Genomic DNA, 26,141 nt, shown 5'->3' with positions numbered 1-26,141 from the left:
GGTCAGTCTACTTCTGTGTGTGGAGGCCATTGATGGCACTGGGAGATGAGTCAGAGCCTAGCATGATGTGTGGAGGCTGTTGCAGCCCAATGCTGGAAGTGACTGAAGGAGTTACAGCCTGGCACTGAGAGCATCTGGGGCTTTGAAAATAGCTGCATTTACAGCCTAACTTAAATTAGAGGCTAGTGTTGTGGGGGACAGGGGATGTAGTCTAGTGTTTTAAGCAACTGGTTTACAGCTCAGCACGGGGAGTTAGAGGCTACAGACACATACTGAGAGTGGCTGAGGGTAACTGAGGATATAGCCCAATATAGGTCATTATCTGGCACAGGGAATAAGAGTTACTCTGTTATTTGCACCTGTATTGCATTGTACTCATCCATAGCACCATAGGAAATTATTAGAATAAAGCCAGCAAGGTAGCAGGGGAAGTGGTAGAAACTATAATAGTCTAGTGAAGTTGGTTGGGTCGGTGTGAACTGCATAATGCAATCTCTGTGCCCTTCTGGTGGTAATGGCTGATCCTGTTATAACTATTGCTACAGGAGTAATGCCATGAGCCCTACCCCTTCTTACCTTCCTCTCTCTTTTCCTTTGCTTCTCCTCACAGATTTTGAACAAGTATGACTCTTGGATCTCCTTTCTGAGTAGCGTACGATACTGGATGGCCTTCAACGTAGAGCGGGCCTGCCAGTCCTACTTTGGCTGTGTTCAGTGCATCAGCGGGCCACTGGGCATGTACCGCAACTGTCTCCTGCAGTGGTTCCTAGAAGACTGGTACCATCAGACTTTCCTGGGAAAGAAGTGCAGCTTTGGGGATGATCGACATCTGACCAATCGGGTCTTGAGTCTTGGCTACAGGACTAAGTATACAGCTCGCTCCAAGTGCCTGACAGAGACCCCGACCAAGTATTTGCGATGGCTCAACCAGCAGACACGGTGGAGTAAGTCCTACTTCAGGGAGTGGCTTTACAATGCCCTCTGGTTCCATAAACACCATCTCTGGATGACCTACGAGTCTGTGATCACTGGCTTCTTTCCCTTTTTCCTCATGGCTACCGTCATCCAGCTGTTCTACCGTGGCCGAATTTGGAACATCTTGCTCTTTCTGCTGACAGTGCAGTTGGTGGGGATCATCAAAGCCATATATGCCTGCTTTCTACGAGGGAATGCCGAAATGATCTTCATGTCTCTCTACTCTCTCCTCTACATGTCCAGCCTCCTTCCAGCCAAAATCTTTGCTCTGACCACCATCAACAAATCTGGCTGGGGCACATCTGGACGCAAAAAAATTGTGGTGAATTTCATGGGTCTGATTCCTGTGACCATCTGGTTCTCCATCCTACTTGGAGGTCTCTCTTACACAACCTACTACCAGAGCAGGGACCCTCTCAGCGACACAGAGGTTGCTTTCTTAGTCTCAGGCACAATCCTATATGGCTGTTACTGGATGGCACTATTCACCTTATACCTGGCAATTATTGCTCGGCGATGTGGCAAGCAGCAAGAGCAGTATAGCCTGGCCTTCGCTGAGGTCTGAAAGACAAAAAGCCCAGCCACCTCCTTCCTGTGCAAGGCTTGGAGGATAACCCATGGCATTCAGTATCATGAACTTGGACACCTCTCTATGCACAATCTGAAAAAAAAAAAAAAAAATAGCCTAGGAAAAGGTATCGTTGTGACCTAAGCCTGAACATCTCTCTGTGCAAGGGTTTGGGGGGTCACCTAATAACGGGCATGGCATTCTTGATCTGAACTTTGACACCTCTTCCTTATACAAAGGTCAGGACCCAAACCTGGACCTCTCCTCACTGTGCAAGGACTCTTGGGGGTGGGGGTGTCATTCAGTAACATGCATGACCTGAGCCTAGACATCATCTCCCTAAGCAAGGGCTACAGTATATCCAGAAATGGTATGGCATCTTATGAACATGACTCTGGGCTCAGGATTCTGCAAACACTGTTCTCTGCTCCATTTTTCTGTTTTTATACTGTTCTACAAAGGTAAAACTCAGGGGATCTAAACCTCAGTGCAGCTTCAGGCACTGTGGACAGTGTGTCTTCCTGTTCCTTTCAGTAATCACTGGTAGAAATTAAAAGGGCTCAATAATTCCAAAAAAGTGGAACATCTGGGCACCACTGGAGATGAGGACAGACCATCTCACGGGTTACAAATGTCCAGGCTCCCTACCTCTCTTGTGGGATCCACCATTCCACACTATTACTATGCACATGTAGCAATAACACCTAATTGTTAAAGCTTGCTGCAGCTCCCAGAGAGATACAGCCAAACCAGGCTGAGACGCCTTCTCTAGGACTTACACTCCAAACCAGCAGGAACCTCAGCCCTCTTCAGACCCTTTTAATGACTCTTCTGAACAATCACGTTTACAGATAATTGTGGGGTTTTTTAACCCTCTTCATCTGATGACCAAAATAAAAGAAGGGCTTGTTCTAGCTTCAATCTTGTCTGTTAGGGCTGATTGAGGCTCTTACTTTGTGTCTCAAAGCTAGCAGCATGTCTCCTCATCAGTGACGTGTCCTGCTCTCTATGACCCTCCCCCAAAAGAAAAGAGTATAAAATTCTGTCTGAGCAGCAATTCTTCCCCAAAGCTGAGCATCCCACTGCGTGTCAGATATAATGGTTTGATTCTTCCCCAATGATGAGTGACCTTTTCAGTCTGTAGCTCATTTTGCATAACAGTAATAGAAGCCTAACCCCTCTCTTTTGCTGAGTGTTTCACTCTATGCATCAATAGTAAAGGTGTGATCCATTCTGTGTGGCAGTCAAAAAAGCACTGCTCCTCCCCATAGCATCCCACACACTTAAAAATAAATTGCCTTGAAATGTACAAGATAAACCTTGTATTGATTGAGTACATCACATTCATCTGAATGATGATTGGTAATTTGTCATATCTAACTTCAAGATCCAGCAAGGAATATTCCAGGGAAATTCCATGTCACCACTCTTATTTTGTCTGGCAATAAATCCAGCAAGTGCTCTTATACAAGGGAGTGCTGAAATGTTCTCAGCCTAGCTTCCTAAAATTTGAGCATTTTGCCACTTTGCAGAAACAAAATGCTATGTTTTTTGACATTGTTTCAGATCATTGATTGAACCATAGCCACGTCATTCACTTCTTAGTTGGGCTGAGAACTTTTCAGCACCCCCTTCTAAGTTCTATGAACCATATGTTAAGTCTTAACCCTAAAAATATTAAAGAACAGGTAACATTGCACCTATGGTTTGCAGATGATTTGAAGCTTTATAGCGGAACAATTTAAAGTGGTGAAAGTTTTTCAGATGATGCAAAAGATATATGTACTAAGGCAACCTTCCTTAAGAGAAAGCTATGTAAAACTGAAAACAGAACAGTGTATATAAATATGTCGATGTAGAAGGAGCAACAATCCAGCACAAATTACTGAGAAAAGTTGATTATAGGAGATTGAAGCTAACATTGAAAACTTCCTTAACAATATGGACAAAGATATAAGCCATCAGTAAACTTGCAATCCTCATGCTTTTATATAGCTTTGGAATAGTAGACTGGCCTTAGAAAACCCTAAAAAAATGAATGCAAGAACAAGAAAGAAAACTTCTCCATGCCTTTAAGATAACCTGTAAGAATCAGTGTAGGCTGAGACTGTACATTCCAGGAGCTAAAGGAGGAATGAATCTTTCAGAAATTACACAGACGACCAGTCATTGGCCTCCAGGCATATAAAACAGCATCTGTGGATCCACAAGCACGATGATTTATATATTCATTACCTGCCTTGGTCCAGGTAGGCTAGAAATAAAGAAAGGACACTGAAGTACAAAAATAAACATTTCCAAATCAGTCTCCATCCTTAAACCAGGTCAAGAATTTCCCAAAAATATAGAAGAAATGAGGGAGAATCATCCAGCACCTAAGGGGAAGAAAGTTTGCAAAACGAGAGAAAAAAAAACTAAAAAAAAAAAATCAGAACAAACAACAAGGATAAACAAATGATAAATACATAAATATAGTGATACTCCAGAAATCATACACTGATCAAAAACAGACATGTGAATGGTTAAAGAGAGGTGAACTTACAATGCTTCACAGCAATCATATAAAAAAGTGGTCAAACTGACATGTCTAGATTCTGCAAGGAAAAGCTGGAAACTGTTACTCATCTCTTGGACTTTTGATGAAAGAAAAACTAGATACAGTACAATAAGACAAGAGGATGGCATGTCTCATCCGCTGGAAACATAATAACACTGTCATATCAAAAATGCAGTAGCAGAACTAGGGAAACATTAAGAGGTTTTGGACACCTGAGGCATTCTCATTCCAACTAAAGTTTTTAGGGGGGAAAAATGGATGTAGTGATAAAGAAAAAATCCTCCCCCCCCCCCCTCCCGAGAGCAGCATTGGTACTAGAGGTGCCAGTGCCAAGGGATTATTTTGTACATTGTTCGGAGAGACATAAGATCATCAGGTACCAGGAGAGACAGAAATATTTCTGAACATGCAGGGCTCCGAAAGCGTAATTAAAAAGAATTTCCAAACACATTTTGATAAGCTACTTATACATAAATACATCCTAAAAACTTTCCAAGGAAGCAACACTACAGCGAGTATTAGCAGTAAATCCGAGAGACTCCAAATAGGTGCAAGGTTCACGGCTAGGTTTTGTGGGATTGCTGGAGCAGTGATTAGGACTGCAAAGTGAAGGCTTCCGTCAGCATGCAAAAAAAAGGACATTTTTCAAGGATGAACTTTATGACTGTTAACTTTTGATCATTTTTGTGTCTTATCTGGAAGCTTTTCATGCCATAACAGAAGATGTTTTCTAAGGTCCTGTTCTCCTTTGAAAAGAAGAATCAGTATTATTTCAGCTAAAGGTTTGTTCTGTATGTGTAAAGGTAACCCATTCAGAGACATGTGCCACTGGTGCTACTGCAGAGATTCTCATCTTCTTCACCTCACAGCTCTTTTCTGTATGTCCAGCCTTGCCGTTGATGCTTGACAGACTGTCTCCTTTAGAACCCAGTGGAGTCTTGCTTAAGGTCACAAGTCAGTGCTTCTAAAACTCAGCAATCCATTCTGCCTGGAGAGCTTCACAAACCCTCCCCGATTACCTTCTTCATATCTCCTGTGTGTATCCTAAGCATGTCTAAACTCTATCCTGGTTTTGCTTACTACCATGTCTGTTTATAATTATGTTGTGAAATGACAGGCAAGCTGGTTTTTGTTGACAAATGTGCCAATCAATTGCCTTACAAGAGCAATCTGCCAGTCCCTCCCTTGCCCTTCTGCTCCAACCTGGCAGAGAAGCTGGGCACTGGAAGTAACTGGAATTATAGTCTGGTGCTAGTGGTTACAGCCTGCTGCCACTATGGAAAAACAGCTGCACTCACTTGAGTATGGGGGAAAGTGCCTGCAACATAGGTTTCCTTTCCAGAGAACCCTAGAGAAGTTGCAGGTGCGATGAGAAGTGTGAGCACATGCTGCCCTTTCAATAGCAGTGAAGCAAATTTAGCATTTCTGTTTACGGACCCAGCCCACTGGCCATTTCCAAAGGGGGCTCTAAATTTGGTGAGGGAAGAAGCCTGGGTGAAGAGCTTGTAAACCCTTAAGCTGCATCCTCTGATTTCCTTCACTTCTTACATTTCTCAGCAGGCTGGGCATTAGTCAGTCTATTCTTCCTGTGCTCTGACCAGCTCTTTAACTAGAAGATCATTTTACATCAATTTTCTGATGTTACCATTTGTAAATGTCTTATTTATTTTTGTTTACACTGTTACGTTTAGAAAATAAATGTTAATTGTTTTAATATTTCCATATATTGTTAGCAAAATGAATAAAGTCAGATTGCAAATTGATTTGGACTCCAAAGAGAATCTGTTTATGGCAGGTGAACCTATTCCTATCATTGGCTTTTAGAAAGGAGATCTGGATCTTCTTATCCCAGTTACCCTCCCTACCTCAAGGAGCAAGATCAGCAGGTCCCAAAACCATAGGGACCACACAAAGGTTAGCAGCTGATAAAAGGAGTCCTTCATGGTAAACAGAGGAGGGGAGAGAGAGAGAGAGAGAGAGAATCCCAGCAGCATCTCTGCTCCAGCAAAGGAGAGTCCCTGGCAGTCTCAGCAGCTATAGGTTGCGTTCAGGATCCTCTCAGACTTTCTTGGGAACATGAGTAATGATGGGCTTGGGTCGCGTCTTGAAGATGATCTTTTTCTTGATCAGAGCTGTCAGCAGGTAATGTGGGGATGGATTTCCTTCACCAGTCTCCATGGCACTACCATCAGACTTGGTCAGCACTGCAAAAGGTTTTTCCAAGCACACAATTTTTCCATACAGGATGTGATGCCCAATTATTAGTACAGGAATTCCCTGGAAAGAGAGACAGCCATGAATTGGGTGGGAAAGGAGATAGGAATGCCTCAGTACAGTGAGAAAGCACATCACATGTCTCCTGCTGGCACATTCGACTCTGTACAACAGAGGAGTCGTAAGAATAAGATGTCAATAATTCAGCCACAGGTGTAAAATTCAAGACTTGACACTGACAGTGTTTCAGCATCTATGCCTTTGTCAAGAGTCACATGAATAGAGCAACACAGGTCAATGTAAGGAGAGTAATAAGCCTTTGAGACTCTTGACAAAGGCAAAGATGCCGAAACACTGTCAGTGTCAAGTCTTGAATTTTACACCTGTGGCTGAATTATTGACATCTTATTCTTACGACTCCTCTGTTGTGCTGTGCTCTTGTTGTTGGTGAAGCCGCCTTGGACTTTTTTTCTTCACATTCTACTCTGTGCCAACAGAGCTTTTTCCACCTTTCAGGTTTCTGGCAAAATGCCAGTTTTCAGCCCACAATGTCACATAGCGCCACAGTGTGGTGAAAAGGGGCACTGCTGCTAGAAGCCATAAGCAACTCGACTTCCCCCCACCCCCTCAGGTAATTATTTTTTAATTCAGAGTATTCCATACAAGAGACTCTTTGCAGAGTGGGGGGCCCTCATCATCCCAGCTACACAAAAGCCCCCAACCAGAGCCAGCGCAAGAATAAATTGTATTATTAGATTTTAAATTTTATTGTTTATTATTTAAAAATTGCTATGGCGAAAAGCCAATTCATATGCTGTCATTGTTTAGCTAGAACCCCCCACCCCACAAACACTGTGGAGCTCATAATCGAAAGAGAAAAACGTCCAAAAACCAGCCTAAGTTGGCACTTGGACGAACATTGTCCAAATACTGATAATAAAAACAGGCTTTGGACGTATTTCTAAACGACCTAGGCCTTCATAGTGCTGCTGAACAACCAAAGCTAAATGGGGCGTTTCAGGAGGAATGTCGAGGGCAGGAGTTGGGCGGGATGTGGGCCGGCTTAGACTTAGTCGTGTAGCATGTATAACCGAAAGTTATACAGCCCAGGATCGACGGAACTTGGACGTTGTGACTTAGACCATTTAAAGCATGGTCTAAGTCACAAAAACCCAGCTAAAGTCACCAGAGAAGCACTGCAAACACATAAAACAGACCCCCACACACTACCCCAGTGATCACTAACCCCCCCAACCCCATAAAAATCATAATCACACCTTTAAAATTCAGCCTGCAGACCATCATCACCTGGCAGCCTGGCATAGGAAAGCCTAGTCGTCCAGCACAGAGGCTTAAGCCATCTTGGGGGTGGGTTAGGGACTCATAGAGAGGAGGAACCATGCAAATAAGCCCCTGTAATCACTGCATTGAAATTGAAAAATGTGCACTCCCCTATACATCCCCAAAACCCTTTTTTACTGGCATATAAGTGGCTCCTGCAGGGTGGTAGATAAGTGGGTCTAGGGCAGTGGTTCCCAACCCTGTCCTTGAGGACCACCAGGCCAGTCGGGTTTTCAGAATAGCCCTAATGAATATGCATGAGAGAGATCAACATATAATGGAGGTGCCAGGCATGCAAATCTGCTCCATGCATATTCATTAGGGCTATCCTGAAAACCCGACTGGCCTGGTGGTCCTCCAGGACCGGGTTGGGAACCACTGGTCTAGGGGATTCTGGAGGTGGTTTGGGGGGCTCACCATGACCTATAAGGGAGCTGTAGTGAGGAGAAGCCATGGCACCCTTTTTGTGAAGTTCACAGCAGTGCCCTGTAAGGTACCCCACTATTTAGGTGCCATGTCTGGGTGTTCAGTCCATCACTTTGCAGACCCCTCCCACGTCCAACAGGCGTTGCATTTTTCACACTAAGAAGCCTGGTAGCAAAATAAGAGGTCCTTCTATAAAACAACACTGAAACGTGGCCTATGCTAGCCCCAATGCAGATCTCTCCTGAATGCTAAGGTCATAAGAACATAAGAATAGCCATACTGGGTCAGACCAATGGTCCATCAAGCCCAGTAGCCCGTTCTCATGGTGGCCAATCCAGGTCACTAGTACCTGGCCAAAACCCAAGAAGTAGGAACATTCCATCCAGAATCTCAAAGAATAGCAACATTCCGGTATCCCAGAGAGTAACAAGATTCTAGAATCCCAAAGAGTAGCAACATTCCATGTTACCGATCCAGGGCAAGCAGTAGCTTCCCTCACTCTACAAGAAGAGGAAATAAACAATTCTCAAACCTGAGATCAGCTACCTCTGATATGTTGTAGATTTCAACATTTAAAGTATTCCCGGCAGATCTAGCACTGGAACTGTGAGGACGCTGTAGAAAGAGCGCCCACTGTGAACCCTTGAAAAAGCCCTACTTGGGCGAAACGGGTCCTGTCGGGGGAATGCTAGTATCTCTGCAATATGAAAGAAAAATAAATGAATGAATTATCTGATTCAACTGGTTTGTCTTACTTCTGAAAAGATTAGAAGATGATGGAACACTTTAAATGTTGAAATCTAGGGGGGTCACGTGATGTCGAGCTGCTGAGCAGACATCGGTGGGGTAAGCTCCCGATCCCGTTCCCACCATCAGCGTGCTTTGGACCCCGAGAGCCGCGATTTTGCCTCCGCGGTTTGGTGCTTGGATCGCTGTTGCCTTCCATCTGTATTCTTTAGCGGGATTGGGGCTTTATGACCAGCAGATTGCCCCGTCGGGAGAGGGATCGCGGCCGTGCGGGTGACTCCAAGATGGCCGACCGCGAATCCCCCCCGCCGCTCCCGGCGCCGACCGCGTGGGTATCCGAGATCGTAGCGGAGGTAAAGCTTCTCCTGGAGGGATCTCTAATCATGAAATTGCAGCCAATTGTGGACAAACTGGACTCGGTGGATACTTGCTTGGAAACACTGCAGGGCGAGTTTTCCTCCTACCAGCAACGTCTCACTGCCTTGGAGGATCGAGTGCAGCAACGTGAGGGGGACCATCAGCAACTACGTGCTCAGCTTGTCGCCATGGAAGTTAAGCTTGAGGACCTTGAGAACAGGTCCCGCCAGGGGAACCTGCGACTGGTTGGCTTGCCTGAGTCAGTGAAGGATGGTGAGCTCCATTCCTTTTTAGAATCTTGGCTGCAGCGCACTCTAAACCTAACAACAGCGAATGGTCCCCTGAGAATTGAACGTGCTCATTGTTTGGGCCCGCTGGGTGAGCCTGGCTTGAGAGCTCGCACCGTCATACTTAAGTTGTTGAACTCAGCCCATAAACAAGAGATTCTGAGAGCTATTCGTACTTCGGGCCCCCTGATGTATGACAACTCCAGGGTGCTGTGTTTTCAAGATTATTCTCCAGCTTTACAAGCCAAACAGAAGGAATTCACCCCCATCTGTTCCCAGCTGTTTTGGATGAAAGTTCCTTTTGCTCTGCTGTATCCTGCCCGCTTGCGGATCAGACATGCTGGTCAGACCCGCTTCTTTACTGTGGCGGCTGAAGCTCTTCGATTTCTACATTCCATGCAGGCACCAGACCCGGCTCCTTGACTGCTTTGGATTTAGTTATTGTTTTAGGTTGGAGATTGTTTGGAGCACAGAACCCTATGTACTGCCTCAGCTTGCTGTCTCCTGGGGGCCTCAGCGCCTGGCGGCCCGCTCACGCGGTGGCCTGATCGTTGCAGTGCCTTCTTTTTGCTGGCTTGAAGGCCTTGCTATGGAGCCTGGGGCGATGGATTGCTCTGGACTTATTTGGGACATTTTCTTTTCCTTCTTTCCTGGAATGTGTGGATGGCTGGGGGGGGAGTGACTGTTTGTGTTGGAGGGGATGCTATGCTCTTTCTTGGAGGGGGGGGTACTCCCTTCTTGAAGTTGTTGACCGGTTGAGGGAGTGGTGTGCATGAGTCGGATAAGGGGGGGAGTGTTTGACTGTTGGGTGGGTGGTTTTGGTGGTACATATGGAGGCTCTTTTGAGCCATTATGTAGTGTTTTCTAGTGCATTACATTGTTATGACTTGTGGTTGTCCATTTTTGCTGCCCAACCTGCTATTGGACATCTTACGTGTTGTTGGAAATGTTTATGTATTGGTTGGGGTGGGATTCAAGGGTGCTTTCATTTTGTGTGTCTATAGGTGGGATTGATCTGAGTGGCTGGGGGTGGTTTCTTGTAGGTATAGTTTGCTGGGAGGGGGAGTTGGGAGCTGATCCACAGGACCCTTGGACCACTAGAGGGTCGCATGAGGGATGGGGAAGGGGTGGTAGGGGGGAGGTGTGGGGGGGTGGGTGGATATGCTGGGGTTTTCTTTTGTTCTTTCTCTTTCCTCTCCTCTTTCTTTCCTACTTCTCTTTTCGTATTCCTGGTGCCCTGTATTCGGCCTTTTATCCTTTGGTGGATGCTCGGGTCTAGATTGAGGTTCTGGGAGCTGGTCGCTGGCTGGGACGGCCTTGCTCTCGGTTTTCTTTTTGGATTTTTGCCTGATCTTTGTCTTTATCCTTTTTCTCATGAAGCCTCTTAGATGTATTTCCTGGAATATAAATGGTGTCACTTCGCCTATTAAACGACATAAGATTTTGAGAGCCTTGAACCGTCAGAGAGCTGATTTAGTCTTCTTGCAGGAGACGCATCTGTCAGCGGCGGAGCATGCTAAACTTCAGACTTGGTGGGTTGGCCATCATTTGGGGGCACCTGCGAACAACCGTAAGGCAGGGGGTTTGATTTTGATTCGGAAGGGGTTACCCTTTGTTATTCAACAGCAGTGGACGGATCCTGGAGGTAGGTATATCATCGCCAAGGTGCTATTTAATCGTCAGCCCCTGATTCTTTGTAATGTTTATGCCCCTAACAATTATGACTCTCGATTTTTCTCCTCACTTATTCGCCGTTTTGGTCAACATTCGGATGTGCCTTTGCTTGTGGGGGGGGGGATTTCAATTGTGTTCATGACCCCTTGTTGGATAAATCAATTCCTGCTCCCCAGGATCGGATGCATCCCACTAAGGGTATTTCTTTACTTTGCTCATCCTTGGACGTTATTGATGTTTGGCGGACGCTTCACCCAGGGGATATACTCACATATCTAGAGCTCATGCTTCCTTATCCCGGATTGATTACTGGCTGACCTCTAGCACTTTGTTTTCTCAGATTGAATCGGCAACGATTGGTTCCTTTGACGTTTCCGATCATGCCATGCTTTTGTTAATCTTGCATTTGGATGTCTCTCCACCGGGTTCCTTCCGTTGGCGATTTCCGCTCCGTTTGTATCAGGACCCGAAATTTCAGGAATTCCTGCTTCAAAAATGGTCTGACTATCAACTCCATAATATTGAACATCGGGCTGATTCTACGCTTTTCTGGGAGGCTGCGAAAGCAGTACTCCGCGGTGAGGTCATGGCATATTCCAGCCATCAACGTCGTGCTCGGGATAGGGAGCTTTTACAGTTGGAACGTAGGATTGGTAACCTCCGTCGCCTTTATAGTCAGTCTCACGCTTCCTCTTTGCGCTCCCAGCTCTTAGCCTCCCAGTGTAAGCTTCAGGAATTGTTGCATACTAGAACAGTCAAGTCGCTCGCTTATTATAGATATCAATTTTTTCGCCATGGAAATCAACGTGGGGCGCTTCTGGCAAAGGTGGTCCGTCGATCGGCGGGTCGTACTCATATCTTGCAACTTCGATCGGCAGGGGGGGATATGGTCAGGACGGATACCGAGATTAATGCAGTGTTTTTTGACTATTATAGGAAGCTTTATTCACAACAATCTGATTTAATGGAAGGCACGGCATATTTGGATGGCCTTCCCCTTCCGTGCTTGTCTGATAGGGCGGTAGCTAAACTTAATGCCCCTATAACGGCTGAGGAGGTAGCAGGAGTCATACAGAAGGGGTCCTTGTTAAAGGCCCCCGGACCAGATGGTTTCCGGATGGAATTCTATAAACTTCTACTTCCTACATTAGCTCCAGTCTTAGCTGATACCTTCACAGCAGCCATTCAGCGGGGTGCCCTTCCGGACTCTCTCACTTCGGCTCAAATAGTTGTGCTATTGAAGCCCCATAAGGATGCGGCCCTCTCTTCCTCTTACCGCCCCATTTCGCTGCTGAATGTGGAGGCCAAAATGTTCGCCAAGGTTTTGGCTAATCGATTGGCTTGTGTTCTTCCTGATTTGATTGCTTCCCCTCAGGTGGGATTTGTGCAGGGGCGTACTAGTGTGAAAAACATTAGATCCATATTGGCGTCTTTGGAATTCGTGGAGAGAACCCAACTATCTTCTCTATTGGTCCACTCTCTGCCCCTAAACATGGGTAGCACATGCCAGTTCCAAAAGGGAAAGGGACTTGTATACCGCCTTTTTGTAGTTATACAACCATCCTGCAAGTGGTTTACATACAGGTACTTCAAGCATTTTCTCACTATTGCAGGTCACCAGAATGCGCTCAATAGGAATGTACCTTCTTTTATCCTGCAATAAGCTTGTATTAATGCTTACTGCAGGTTAGTAAATGGGCCCTTAAATAAATAAACAAACATACATTGGTAGCGGCTGTGTGTGCGATCAGAAATTCTCTAGTTATACCGACTGAAGCGGAGTTCCTTTTTTTTTGTTCAACTGAATTTATAAAGCTATTCTCATGTGTAGCTTAACTATGTATTTATAGCTAACGAGCTGGCTTATTGGTTAGAGCTGCTGCCTCAGCATCCTGAGGTTGTGAGTTTGATCCCAGCAAGTCACTTAATCCCCCTATTACCCCAGGTACCACAGTTCGATTGTGAGCCTGCCGGGACAGATGGGAAGATTAGGTTCTTACCTCAATAATCTTTCTAGTAGAAAAGCATATGAGTCTTGAAACTAGTTGTGTAGAAGGCATCTACTTTTTTGGCTCCGCCATCTCTTTTTCCTCAGTTCGTCCCAAAGTAGTTGAAAACCACTAGAATAGGGAAAAAGAAAGAGGAGGGGCATGGGGAACTCCCCAACGAAACCAAATCTGCTCTGCCAGTTATTAAAGAACAGTTAAACAAGAATCCATCAGCACAACTTATGACTTTTAGAGTCTCCTAACACACTTTTTGAGACTTTTTCTTTATTTATTTACAATCAAGAGAGAGATCTAAAATCTCTCATCTGCTGGAAATATCTCAGGACACTGTGGAGAACTTTTGGATCTCTTTGAAAAAGAAAGCAGACTAAGGGCTCTTTGTACTAAGCCGCATTAGGGCTTTAACGCGCGGAATAGCACACGCTAGACCTTACCGCCAGCACAGAACTGGCATTAGTTCTAGAAGCGCTAAAAATGCTACTGCACCTTAGTAAAAGGAGCCCTAAGTCTAAATCTGAAAGGGCAGACCTTCAAAACTCATATGCCTTTCTACTAGAAAGAAGATTATTCAGGTAAGAACCTAATCTTCCCTTCTAGTACAAAAGACATACAAGTCTTGAACCAGGGGGACATACCAAAGCAGTCCCCTGAGTCTAGGGCGGGGCAGATACGCATGCTGTTCACACCGAGGACCCAAAAGTGGTGTCCTGTCGTGCCTGTGGAATTTTATGAATGTATGGAGGGTGGACCACTTTGCCGCCCTACAAATCTCTTCAAGCCGAACTGCCCAGGACTCCACCCATGAAGAAGCCACATTCCTTACAGAGTGCACGCTCAAATAGATTGGTGGTTGCTTACCACACCCAATATACGCTGAAGAAATAGTCATACAAATCCATCTTGAAATGGAAACCAGCTTCCCCAGGTGGCTAGAACTCAACAGTATAAAAATATGATCTGAGAGACGAAGGCTATTCATCACCTCGAAGTAATGTAAAGAAATCAACATCCAGCAACGCCAACACTTTGTCCTTTTTCTCCAACCCATGCAATGGAACCTAGGTAGCTGGACTTCCTGATTTACATGGAAGGCCGAGACCACTTTTGGCAGAAAAGAAGGAACCATACAGAGTGAGACCCCTGCCTCTATAAACCTGAGGAAAGGATTTCTGCACGACAGAACCTGCAGCTCTCAGATCCTTCTCACTGAAGTGATAATATTGTAAGATCTATCAGTGACACCTCTTACAGAAAGAGCTAAGATGTCTTCAAATAATCCAAAACAGCGCAATTAAAGTTATCACCAAATCCAGAAAATTTGATCATGCTATGCCCTTTTGAAGAAAGCACATTAGCTTCCAATTACACATAGGATAACCTATAAACTAGCACTACTAACTTATAAAGCTCAAATTGTGAAAGCTCCATTATTCATTGACAGATTTCTAATACCTTATACACCATCAAGATCACTGAGGGCCTCTTCTATCAAACTGTGCTAGTAGTTTTTAGTGAAGAGAGCCGCACTGAATGGTCCGCGCAGCTCCCGACACTCATAGGAACTCATAGTACCTAACTAGATCCCAAGTAGTAAAACAGATTTTACGCCGCTTAACTTAGGAATAAGCAGTGGATTTCCCCAAGCCATCTCAAGAATGGACTTCTCTTAGGAAATTAGCCAAACCTTTTTAAAACCCTGATAAGCTAATTGATTTCACCATTTTGGATAGGATGGAACTCCTCTCACATGAGGAAAGACTAAAAAGGTTAGGGCTCTTCAGCATGGAAAAGAGACGGCTGAGGGGAGATAGGATTGAAGTCTACAAAATCCTGAGTGGAGTAGAACGGGGACAAGTGGATCGATTTTTCACTCCATCAAAAATTACAAAGACTAGGGGGACACTCGATGAAGTTACAGGGAAATACTTTTAAAACCAATTGGAGGAAATTTTTTTTCACTCAGAGAATAGTTAAGCTCTGGAACACATTGCTAAGGATGTGAAAAAAGCAGATAGTGTAGCTAGTTTTAAGAAAGGTTTGGACACTTTCCTGGAGGAAAGTCCATAGTCTGCTATTAAGACATGGGAAAGCCTCTGTTTGCCCTGGATCGGCAGCATGGAATGTTGGTACTCTTTGGGATTCTAGAATTTTGTTACTCTCTGGGATTCCGGAATCTTGCTATTGTTTGAGGTTCTGTATGGAATGTTGCTACTCCTTGGGTTTTGGCCTGGATTGGCCACTGGGCTTGATGGACCATTGGTCTGACCCAGTAAGGCTATTCTTATGTTCTTATGATTAATCTCTTCATGAAAAAGGTAGTTAATAAATCCAAATAAATAAAGCAGCTCAGTCCCTCATTAGTTATCAAATTTCACTAAAGTTAAGCTGTGTGTCTTAATTCCCTAGTGAAATCCGCATCCTATGACACATAAGTCACGTTTGCCTTTGTGCAGCTCTGTCTGCTTTAATACTCTGGAACCAGTGACATTTCCAGCCTCGCTCTAGAATAGAATGAGAGATCTGAGTGGCAGGTTTCTTCTGGCACATTTGTAGATAGCCTCAGGGCACAATGAAGGAGAGAAGGCAGAGCTGGAACTTATATGGTTAGCAGCAATATTCAGTCTGCTATTTGGAGAAAGAGAGCTGTCTGAGTAACAACCTCAGGATGGACTAGGTACCCACCTAAGGCAGTGTATGACTCCAGCACACAAGAGCCACCTCCCCATATCCTCCCAAACTAGCCCCACAGCTTAAAGATGGCTTAGCACTGTGCAGACCCTGTAAGTATAGGCCTGCAGTGAAGCTGATCCCCTTTGAGGCAGACTTTCTTTCGGGGTGGAGCAGGACATGGCAGCATTTAAGGTCCTAGGCAGGTGGCAGCGGTAGGAAGAAGCCCTGAATGCAGGGTTAGGGGAGGGAAGAGGAGATGAAATGCTGGCCAACTGTGGAGAGGGGTGGGAGTTAAATGAAAGGAAAAATATTGGTCACCTGGAGGGGGGGGGGCGGGGAGATTGAGAGGAAAAGGAGAGCAGTATGGTCGAAGGTTTTGCCAATACCCAATACCCCTTGGGCCAGCCCTGCAATTGTCTCTATCTGGATAGTAGAGCCAGTCAGCATTAAACAAAACATGAAACTAAACAGTTTTCGTGGAGAAAGAATTGCAGCAAATTAGGGGCTTTGTCCCTGTGTCCTCAGAATCTTCATCCACCACCAAGCCCTGAACTGTCATCCTCACCTCTTTGGTGTAGAGCAGATCTCCCACGAGGCTCCCAGCAAGTCCATCATCGTGGCGAGCTTCAATCTGTCCCTGCAGTTCCATTAGCAACCACTCCCCAGGACTGCCCTGCACAATACTGCAAGAAGAACGGAGGAGTTATTTCCAAGACCTTACCCGGCAGAATTTCTATACCTAGACAGGTGCATTATATTATACTAGTCTTATAGCCCGTTATACTAGTCTTATAGCCCGTGTGTGTGTCTCTCTTTATTTCTTTCTCTCTCTCTCCTTAGCCGCTTTCTTTCTTTCTGTCCTTCTTTTTCCTTGGCTGTCCATCACCACCCCTTGCCTGCTCCCCCTGTCCATTCTCCCTTCCTTTTACCTCCCCTGTGTCCACCACCACCCCTTCACTGCTCTCCTTATGCAGCAGCAGCCCTTCTCCCTTTGTTTTACTTCCCCCCTGTCCAGCAGCACCTCTTTCCTTCTCCCCCTGTCCAACATTAGGCCTCCGTTCCTTTTTATTCACACCCCCCCTGTCCATCAGCACCTCTTTCCTTCTCCCCCTGTCCAACAGTAGGCGTCCCTTCCTTTTTCTCTCCCCCTCCTCCTTCTTATCCCTATGATACACTTACCTTGCTCTGCCCCTGATCAGAGGTTCCCGACAGCCGCCCAGTTGCACCCATTGGAAAAGTTCCCTCTGCCGCATCCCGCAGCCCTCCTGATGCGACTCCCACTGTCTTTCTTTCTGTCTGTCTCTGTCCCTGGCCCCCTTTGTCTGTCTGTCTTTCTGTGTATCTCCCTGCACCTGTTTCTTTCTTCTTTTCTTTCTGTCTCCCTTCCTCCCTCTGTCTGTCTGTCCGAAGCAGCATTCCCTCCCCCTCTATTTCCCTCCCCCCACACCAGTTCCCTGTGCACCTGCCCCTGTGTCTTCTTTTCTTTCTGTCTCCCTTCCTCCCGTTGTCTATCTGTCCAAAGCAGCATTCCCTCCCCCACACCAGTTCCCTGTGCTCCTGCCCCTGTGTCTTTCTTCTTTTCTTTCTGTCTCCCTTCCTCCCTCTGTCTGTCTGTCCAAAGCAGCATTCCCTACCCCTCCATTTCCTTCCCCCCACACCACTTCCCTGTGCACCTGCCCCTGTCTTTCTTCTTTTCTTTCTGTCTCCCTTCCTCCCTCTGTCTGTCCAAAGCAGCATTCCCTCCCCCTTCCATTTCCCTCCCCCCACACCAGTTCCCTGTGCAGCAGCATTAGCGTTTCCTCTACCCCCCCTTTCCCTTCCCGCGGTCCCGAGTCCTTTGCCGCCCCCCCTTCCCTTCCCGCAGGCCCGACTACACATGGCGATTCAAGCAGCGTGTGCAGCAGTCTTCACACGCTGCTTCGGGTCCTTCTACTGCTCTGATTTCCTCTGGCACGTCCCTGATGACATCATCAGAGACGTGGCAGAGCAAATCAGGGCAGTAGAAGGGCCCGAAGCAGCGTGTGAAGACTGCTGCACACGCTGCTTAAATCGCCAGTCGGGCCCGCGGGAAGGGAAGGGGGGGGGCGGCAAATGACTCGGGTCCTGGGCAGTGAAAAGTTGCTGGGCTCCTCGGTGGGGGCGCTGAGCGGCCGCGATCCCTCTCCTCCCAGCCCCCCCTTCCCCTGCTGGAGGAACGGATATCGGCGGTTACAGCAGCTGGCTTCGGGGTCTTCTATCCACTGTGGCCAACCCTAGCGGAAACAGGAAGTAGTCAGAGAGGGCGGACCGCAGTGGACAGAAGACGGCAAAGCCAGCGTTAGCGCGGTGCAGCACTTTTCTCTCCATTTAAAGGCGGGTGATCCGGCGAGAAGGAGGAGGTGGTGGTTTTGGCTGTGAGTGAGGGCGGGAGGGGGGAGTCGCCGGCTGTGCTGTGCTTTCCCGATCTGGCCGCCACATACGCACTGTGACCACGGACATACGGATCACAGATCAGGGATTACAGATCACCCAGGTCTGAGTGCGCATGCGCGGCTAGCGTTTTATTATATAGGATAAGCCAATGTCTTGCAGATACTAAGAAGTAGTGCAGAATCTCCCCGCTTCACTTGTCCATATAATCCACTCAAACTATAGTGCAACAACCATTCCGTATCAGTTACGTGGGGTTTGCCACACATTGTGGTTCCCTTTAGAACTGAACTGAAGTGCACTATTAATCAGTCAGTATGTGTTGATCTTGAGTAATAAAAGGAATATGCTCCCTCTTGCCATCATAAAAACTGCTTCTCCACTATCCCAGTCTTCTTGGCTGAGAGTAAATGTAGTCTGGGTTATAGCTGCCCTTTTTTGGTTTTTACCTAATTGGAGCTACTGCCATTCACACAAGATTTCAGAGGGTTTGATCTATCGTCTTTCTTTGGTACGACCAAAGCAGTTTAATTCATTATAAGCGGGTACTTTATCTTAAGCAAACAAAACACATTACTTGTCAATACCTATTCTATTCTCTTCCACCTCAAGGAATCCCTTGGTTCTGAAATGCAGAATGCTGGTTCCCACAACATTCAAAGTCCTACACATTATGTAAATGAAAATGTAAACACAAATAAGGCCTGTTCAAAACGTCGGGCTTTAAGCTTTTCCTAAATGACAAGAAATGGAAATTTATTCAAATTTGTAATGGAATAGGATTCCATAACCCAGTGGATGGCTGTCAGTTTTGATGGTAGCCAGGGGGAGGGAGGGGTGCTGGAAGAAATAACAGTGTCTGTTGGGATCAATATCATGGTCGGACACTCAAAAAGGCAATTCTATAAATTTGTGTCTACGGGTAGGTGCCAAATACCTACGTATGTTACAGAATACTAGCACATATGAGGTCAAGAGGCACCATTAATTGGCACATACAGAATCATGACTAGAACATACATGGGTAAGATATGCATGGGTTCTCTTTAGCGCATATGTGAAAAGGGACATTCGCATAGGAAGCTCAATCAGATGTGTGTGTAACTTACAGAATACTGTAAATGACCCACGAATGTACACTTACACCAGCTCTGACCTTGAGGCATTGAATACTAATTGTCCCCCTTAATATAATTTGTTTTATGCATTTAATCTTTAATTTGGGTCTCTGTTGCACTAGTTATTGCAGCATCAGTGTAATATGGTCATTAATCATTGCTCCTTTTGTTCTTGTGGCAATATTTTGGAAGACTGAGATTGAAAACCAGTACAGAATGGCACTAACTCCCTCTCACCACCACACTGGACAAAAGAAACTATCTGGGTTCTGATCAAACCTTCCATAAAAATAAACTCCCCAATCAAATAAACTCCCTGTAAAGGTGCTTTAAAACATTTACTGGGGAAAGGGTCTTCAAGGGGAAAACATTGTAGACATCAAATTCATAACAATAATAATTAAAAGGACAAAGCCTGACCTTGAAATCACGATCTGAACCATATCAAACTCTCTTCCGAGTGTCTCTTCTGCAAAGCAAACAGATGCCCAGTGAAAATGAGAATTAATACAGTAGAAAAAGAGAAGCAGCTAGACATAGACAGTGGTAGGTGAGATAATAGATTTATGATGCATCATTTACCAGCACATGGCATGAGGATAGCAGGAATTCTCAGAAGAAAAAGCGATATTCATGAGCAAAAAGCTGAACTTGCGAGGCCATAGAAGATATTCTGGATATCTTACGAGGCCATAGAAGATATTCTGGATAAGAATTTAAAACCCCAAATCAAATCCAGCTGAATAATGGAAAATGAAACCATCTGGAATCATCCTTTTCAGCACCTTTACAAAAGGATCAAACCTGAAGATCTTATATAAAATCTTCAATGCACCTCAAAGAAACCAAATCTGCTAGAACGGGTGTGTCAAACTCAATCACAGGCTAAGTCGCGGGCCAAATTTTTAATTAAGATATTTAGTCTTAGTAGAAGTATAGGGTTACAATCTCTCCAACCCCATGCCGGCTCTGTGATGTAAACAAAATAAATAAAAAATACTTTTCCTCTCTTTTAATATAGTACCATAGTAGATGATGGCAGATAAAGACCCGAACGGTCCATCTAGTCTGCCCAATCTGACTCAATCTAAAAATCTGTTGGTTTTTTTCCTCCTTCTTAGCTATTTCTGGGCAAGAATCCAAAGCTCTGCCCAGTATTGTTCTTAGGTTCCAACTACTGAAGTCTCCGTCAAAGCTATCTAACACTTGCTGCTATCTAACACCAGCTCTGACAGGGTACACATTTCAAATCTGACATATTGTAATTACAAAATAGAAAATAAAATTATTTTTTCTACCTTTTGTTGTCTGGTCATTATTCAAATCATGTTGGTTCCAGGCTCTGGTTTCTGTTTGGCTTCTGATAACTCGCTTGTCATGGTCCTGCCCATTTGTCATTTTCTTCTTTCTCCATGCTAACCATCCATCTTCCATCTCTGTCCTCCCCTTCCATTTCCCTTCCCTCCCTTGGAGGTCTGGCATCTTTCCTTTTTTTCATCTCCATCCCCGCAGTTGCAGCGATGGACCCCACTGTAGGGATGGAGATCTCACCCCACCATCCCCAGTGTCCACCATCTCTCCTTTTCTCAACTATCCTTTCATTCAACATCTCTCCCTCCTTCTCCACCACACCAGGGTCCACCATCTCTCCCTTTCTCTTAACTACTCTCCTATCCAGTATCTCTACCCCATCCACACACACCATCCCTTGTGTCCAACTTTTCTCCCTTTCTGTTCCTTCCCCATTCTCTATCCCATTGTCCACCATCTCTCTCCCTTACCTGTTTTTAGACCCATTATTTCTTTCCCTCCCCCCCACTCAGTCTGGCATATATTTGTATATCTCTTTGGCCCCCTCATGAACTTTTACACCCTGAAGGTCTGAATGTTTCCCCCCTTCTTTCTAGCGTCCTCCGGTTTCCCGATCTCACCTTCAAAGCAGCCTGCAGAAGGTCACCGGTCGGCTGTAACGATCCTAGCAGGCCGCCATTGGCCTCCGCAGCATGCCCCTTCTCTGACGTATAGGACCGCGGTAGAGGGAACGTGCTGTGGAGGCCGACGGCAGCCTGCTAGGATCGCTACAGCCGACTGGCGATCCTCTGCAGACTGCTTTGAAGGTGAAACCGGGAAGCAGGGAAAGAAATGGTGGACAATAGGATGGAGGGAGGGAAGAAACAGAAAAGGTATTTTCTCACAGGCATGAGTTTGACACCCCTGTGCTAGAAGGTGTAATTGAGGATAAACATAGAAATATGATGGCAGATAAAAGGCCAAATGGCCCATCTAGTCTGCCCATCCACAGTAACCATTAACTCTTTCTCTCTCTGAGAGATCCCATATGCCTATCTCAAGTAAGTAGCATTAACCACTCTTAGAAGAAAAGAAAAAATCAAGGAATATCTCCACAAATTTCAATCCAGAAAAGTGTGTCCACCCTAACTAGTACCAAATGAAGTACTCGAATACTGCAATTACTAAAGTCTAAGAAGCACAAATGAAATTATTTAGCCAGATTCTTCAATCTAGTCATTTAACTGAGAAATGGCAAGAAAAGTTAATGATCCATAAACTTGGGGATACCACCAATGCTCTCTCTAAGTCTGACTGGGTGCATGTAAAGTTTTTCTCGAGGGAGTGACAAGTTGTAAATTTATTATTTTTTTTCTGTGAGCAACAAGTTCTAAAAACCAACAAATTTCCAGATTTGCAAGCATTGCTGTGAGTGACCATGTAAAATCTCTGAGTGATGTTCCTTCAACTGCAACTGCTCAGTTTCTGGTACGCATGAATCCTCCTCCAGTACCCAAAATTGTCTCCAACTCCTCGACTCCACAGTCCTGGTTCTTAGAATGTATGAGCGACTGATCATGTGCTCCACTTAGAGGGCAAAACAACAAAATCCAAATAGCATCAAAAGGTTCCACGAAGGAAATGATGCAGCAAAACAATAAAAATACTGTGAGATAGAAGATTGAATGTACCAGTTTGTAGTTTAATAAGTGTCCAAATAATAATCTTAAAAACAATCCACAAAAGGGTATTGACAAGTCACAAGAGACCCACAGGATAGAAATCAAATAATGATCAGATAAAGACCTGAATGGTCATAAGAACATAAGCAGTGCCTCCGCCGGGTCAGACCATAGGTCCATCATGCCCAGCAGTCCGCTCCCGCGGCGGCCCAAACCTGTCTGAATCACCAGAAGGGGCCCCCTTGCCACCTTGGTTTCCCATTGAAGTCCTATCTTCCCATCGAAGTCCTAACCCTCCGGTCTTGCACATGCACGACCTGGTCGGGTTTCTATACTTATTTCCTGGATACTTCTCTCAGTATCCCACGATCCCTTTATCCCTCAGGAATCCGTCCAATCACTGTTTGAATCCCTGTACCGTACTCTGCCTGACCACTTCCTCCAGTAGCGCATTCCAAGTGTCCACGACCCTTTGGGTGAAAAAAAACTTCCTTGCATTTGTCTTGAACCTATCTCCCTTCAGTTTCTCCGAATGCCCCCTCGTACCTGTTGTCCCCTTCAGTCTGAAGAATCTGTCCCTATTCACCCTCTCTATGCCCCTCATGATCTTGAAGGTCTCTATCATATCTCCCCTGAGCCTCCTTTTTTCCAGAGAGAAGAGCCCCAGCCTATCCAACCTCTCGGCATATGGGCAGTGTTCCAGCCCTCTTACCAGTTTCGTTGCTCTCCTTTGGACTCTCTCAAGTACCGCCATGTCCTTCTTGAGGTATGGCGACCAATACTAAATGCAGTATTCCAGATGTGGACGCACCATCGCTCGATACAATGGCATGATGACTTCCCGCGTCCTGGTTGTGATGCCCCTCTTTATGATGCCCAGCATCCTGTTGGCTTTTATCGAGGCTGCTGCGCACTGTGCAGATGGCTTCAGTGATGCATCCACCAGCACACCCAAGTCTCTCTCAAGTCTGCTGTCTCCCAACAATGCCCCCCCCAATTTGTAGTTGAACAACAGGTTCTTTTTCCCTATATGCATGACCTTGCATTTTTCCACGTTAAAGCGCATTTGCCGTTTGTTTGCCCATTCTTCCAGCTTCTCCAGGTCCCTTTGCAGGTCCTCACACTCCTCCCTGGACCTAACTCTGCCGCACAGTTTGGTATCATCTGCAAATTTTATAACCTCGCACTTTGCCTCCGTTTCCAGGTCATTGATAAATATGTTGAAGAGTAACGGCCCCAGCATCGATCCCTGTGGCACACCGCTTGTGACTCCCCGCCAGTCAGAATATTGACCCTTTACTCCAACCCTCTGCAGTCTACCCGACAACCAGTGCTTGATCCATCTGTGCACATCCCCTCCCACCCCGTGGTTCCACAGCTTCCTAAGCAGCCTTTCATGTGGCACCTTGTCGAAAGCCTTTTGAAAATCGAGGTAAATGATGTCTATGGGTTCCCCATTGTCCACCCGACTGCTTATTCCCTCAAAGAAGTACAGAAGGTTCGTTAAGCACAACCTTCTCTTACAGAATCCGTGCTGGCTTGTTTTCAGTAGGCCATTTCTCTCGATGTGCTCACAAATGCCGTCCTTGATCATAGCTTCCACCATCTTCCCTATAATTGAAGTCAGGCTCACCGGCCTGTAGTTCCCGGGGTCACCCCTCGATCCCTTCTTGAAGATAGGTGTGACATTCGCCAATTTCCAGTCCTCTGGTACCTCTCCAGTTTTCAAGGATAGGTTGCATACATGCTGGATTGTGCCCGCTATTTCTTGTCTTAGTTCCTTCAGAACCCTTGGGTGGATCCCGTCCGGGCCCGGTGATTTACCACATTTTAACCTGTCTATCTGTTTGAGGACATCCTCCTTACTTACCTCTATGTGCTCCAATTTTTCGGCCTGTTCCCCACTCGTGAGCTCCTCTGAGTCCGGTATATTAGATGTGTCTTCTCTCGTGAAAACCGACGAGAAGAACGTGTTCAACCTCTCAGCTACCTCTTTATCCTCTTTAATCACTCCCTTCCTATCCCCATCGTCCAACGGCCCCACCTCCTCTCTCGCTGGTCGCTTCCCCTTTACGTAACTGAAGAATGCCTTGAAGTTTTTCGCCTCCCTGGCCAGCCCCTCTTCGTATTTCCCTTTTGCTTTTCTAACCTCTCGGTGGCATTCCTTTTGGCATTTCCAGTGCGCCTGGTGATTTTCTTCCGTTGGGTCCTTTTTCCATCTCTGGAAGGATACTTTATTGTCATTTATTGCCCTCTTTACTTCAGTTGACATCCAAGCCGGGTCCTTTGACCGCTTGTTCTTGCAGCCTTTCCTGAAACTGGGGACGTACATTCTTTGTGCTTCCTGCAGGGTGTCCCTGAATAGGGTCCAGGTGCTTCCTACAGTCTCCATCCTAAAGATGTTTCTGAGCTTCCTCCCCACCATTTCCCTCATAGCAACATAGTTCCCTTTCCTGAAGTTGAGCGCGGTTGTAGCGGTCCTCCTTACTATGGGTGTCCCCCTTTCTAATGTGAATCTGATCGCGCTGTGGTCACTGTTGCCTAGTGGTCCTCCCACTTCTACCCCTCTTGCAGGCCCCCCCAATCCGTTTAGGATGAGGTCAAGAGTAGCACCCCCTCGTGTTGGTTCCGTGACCAGTTGCTCCATGAAGCAGTCCCTCACAGCTTCTACAAATCCTGTTTCCCTAGTGCAGCTGGTCCATCCAGCCTGCCCAACCTTATAAAATACAAATGAGCCAACACGGGCTGTGTTTTGGCAAAATAAAAAGGCTTGCCTCAGGGGTCTTATAGGGTCCTTGACTGTCTTAAATATAAAAACATAAAAGTCACAAAAAATCCAAGTAATTGAGGGGCTACAAACAAGCACCGCTCACAAGACTCCAATGTAGGCTGGTGTCATGCACACATAGTATTTGTGTGAAGATTAGCAGATTGTTTTGTAGTGTCCTCGGTGAAACGGTTCCTCCCCAAGCACATTTTCAAGTTACAGACAGGCATTAAGAAAAACATCTCTTCCCTCAGTGAGAAAGCCTACAAGGGATGCAGGCTGAATGAAGGATGTGGTCTCACCTCCCCACTCGGACACACTTTTTACTAATATGGCTAATGGTGGTGCCACTGGCTTTCTCAGAAGATCCCAGTCAGGTTGGACCAGGAGTCTCAAAGTCCCTCCTGGAGGGCCGAATCCAGCCGGGTTTTCCGGATTGCATGAGATCTATGTGCATGTTCATTGGGGAAATCCTGAAAACCCCACTGGATTCAGCCCTCCAGGAGGGACTTTGACTCATTAGCACTGGTTCCCAAGCCTGTCCAGTCGGGTTTTCAGGCCTGGCACCTCCATTATATGCAGATCTCTCTCATGCATATTCATTAGGGCTGGCTCTAGTTTAAAAAAACAAAGCGACCCTGAAAACCAACTTACAGCATTTTGCCTTCTGCAAAGAATCCAACAACCAACCCTCCCCCCCCCCCCCCCCAGGGTAGCTGGAAGTGTCCTTGTGAAGGGGGGGCCAGAGCAGCTGCCTTTCCCTCCCCCCAGACCAACTTGCCCTAGAAAGTTTCCCGCCGAACTGGAGCGAGCCGTTTCTGGTGAGGGAAGGCGGCCGCTTCCGCTTCCCCCGCGTCACTTCCGCTTCCGGCCCGGCGCGTGCGGCCGGCCATGGGCGAGTTCCAGGTGCACCGGGTGCGCTTCTTCGGCTTCGTGCCGTCGGGGATCCGCTGCCTGCGTTACTGCGAGCGCTCGGAGCGCGTGGCCGTGGCCCGCCTGGACGGCTCCGTCGAGCTCTTCAACCTGGCCGCCAACTGCTTCCGGGACAAG

General features: G+C 46.2%; 3 protein-coding genes across 6 annotated transcripts in view; 2 read left to right on the top strand and 1 right to left on the bottom strand.

Moving 5' to 3' along the window:
- Positions 1-5,863, top strand: part of HAS3 (hyaluronan synthase 3) — a 41,585-nt gene extending 35,722 nt beyond the window's left edge. For both annotated transcript variants that reach the window (XM_033941071.1, XM_033941070.1), the window contains exon 4: positions 611-5,863. In XM_033941071.1, the coding sequence (XP_033796962.1) occupies positions 611-1,540 (930 nt within the window). In that variant the 3' untranslated portion in view covers positions 1,541-5,863. The remainder of the gene's footprint in view (positions 1-610) is intronic.
- Positions 3,509-26,012, bottom strand: CHTF8 (chromosome transmission fidelity factor 8). 3 transcript variants are annotated; one of them, XM_033941073.1, is made up of 4 exons: positions 25,873-26,012; positions 19,773-19,821; positions 16,391-16,508; positions 3,509-6,377 (listed from the first exon to the last, which is right to left on the bottom strand). In XM_033941073.1, the coding sequence occupies exons 2-4, from the start codon at positions 19,793-19,795 to the stop codon at positions 6,159-6,161; spliced, it is 360 nt and encodes a 119-aa protein (XP_033796964.1). In that variant the 5' UTR covers positions 19,796-19,821; positions 25,873-26,012; the 3' UTR covers positions 3,509-6,158. The 3 variants fall into 3 exon arrangements, with proteins under 3 accessions (XP_033796964.1, XP_033796963.1, XP_033796965.1); XM_033941072.1 differs by lacking the exon at positions 25,873-26,012 and adding an exon at positions 25,746-25,841; XM_033941074.1 differs by lacking the exon at positions 25,873-26,012 and adding an exon at positions 25,394-25,490.
- UTP4 (UTP4 small subunit processome component) overlaps positions 25,954-26,141 on the top strand; it is a 28,401-nt gene continuing 28,213 nt past the window's right edge. The window contains exon 1 of the mRNA XM_033941069.1: positions 25,954-26,141. Coding sequence (XP_033796960.1) covers positions 25,983-26,141 — 159 coding nt within the window. The 5' untranslated portion in view covers positions 25,954-25,982.

Source organism: Geotrypetes seraphini, chromosome 4 (genome assembly GCF_902459505.1).
Source record: "Geotrypetes seraphini chromosome 4, aGeoSer1.1, whole genome shotgun sequence".
Classification (NCBI taxonomy): domain Eukaryota; kingdom Metazoa; phylum Chordata; class Amphibia; order Gymnophiona; family Dermophiidae; genus Geotrypetes; species Geotrypetes seraphini.
The sequence above is the reverse complement of the archived record's forward strand: the minus strand, read 5'-3'. Positions and strand labels throughout refer to the sequence as shown.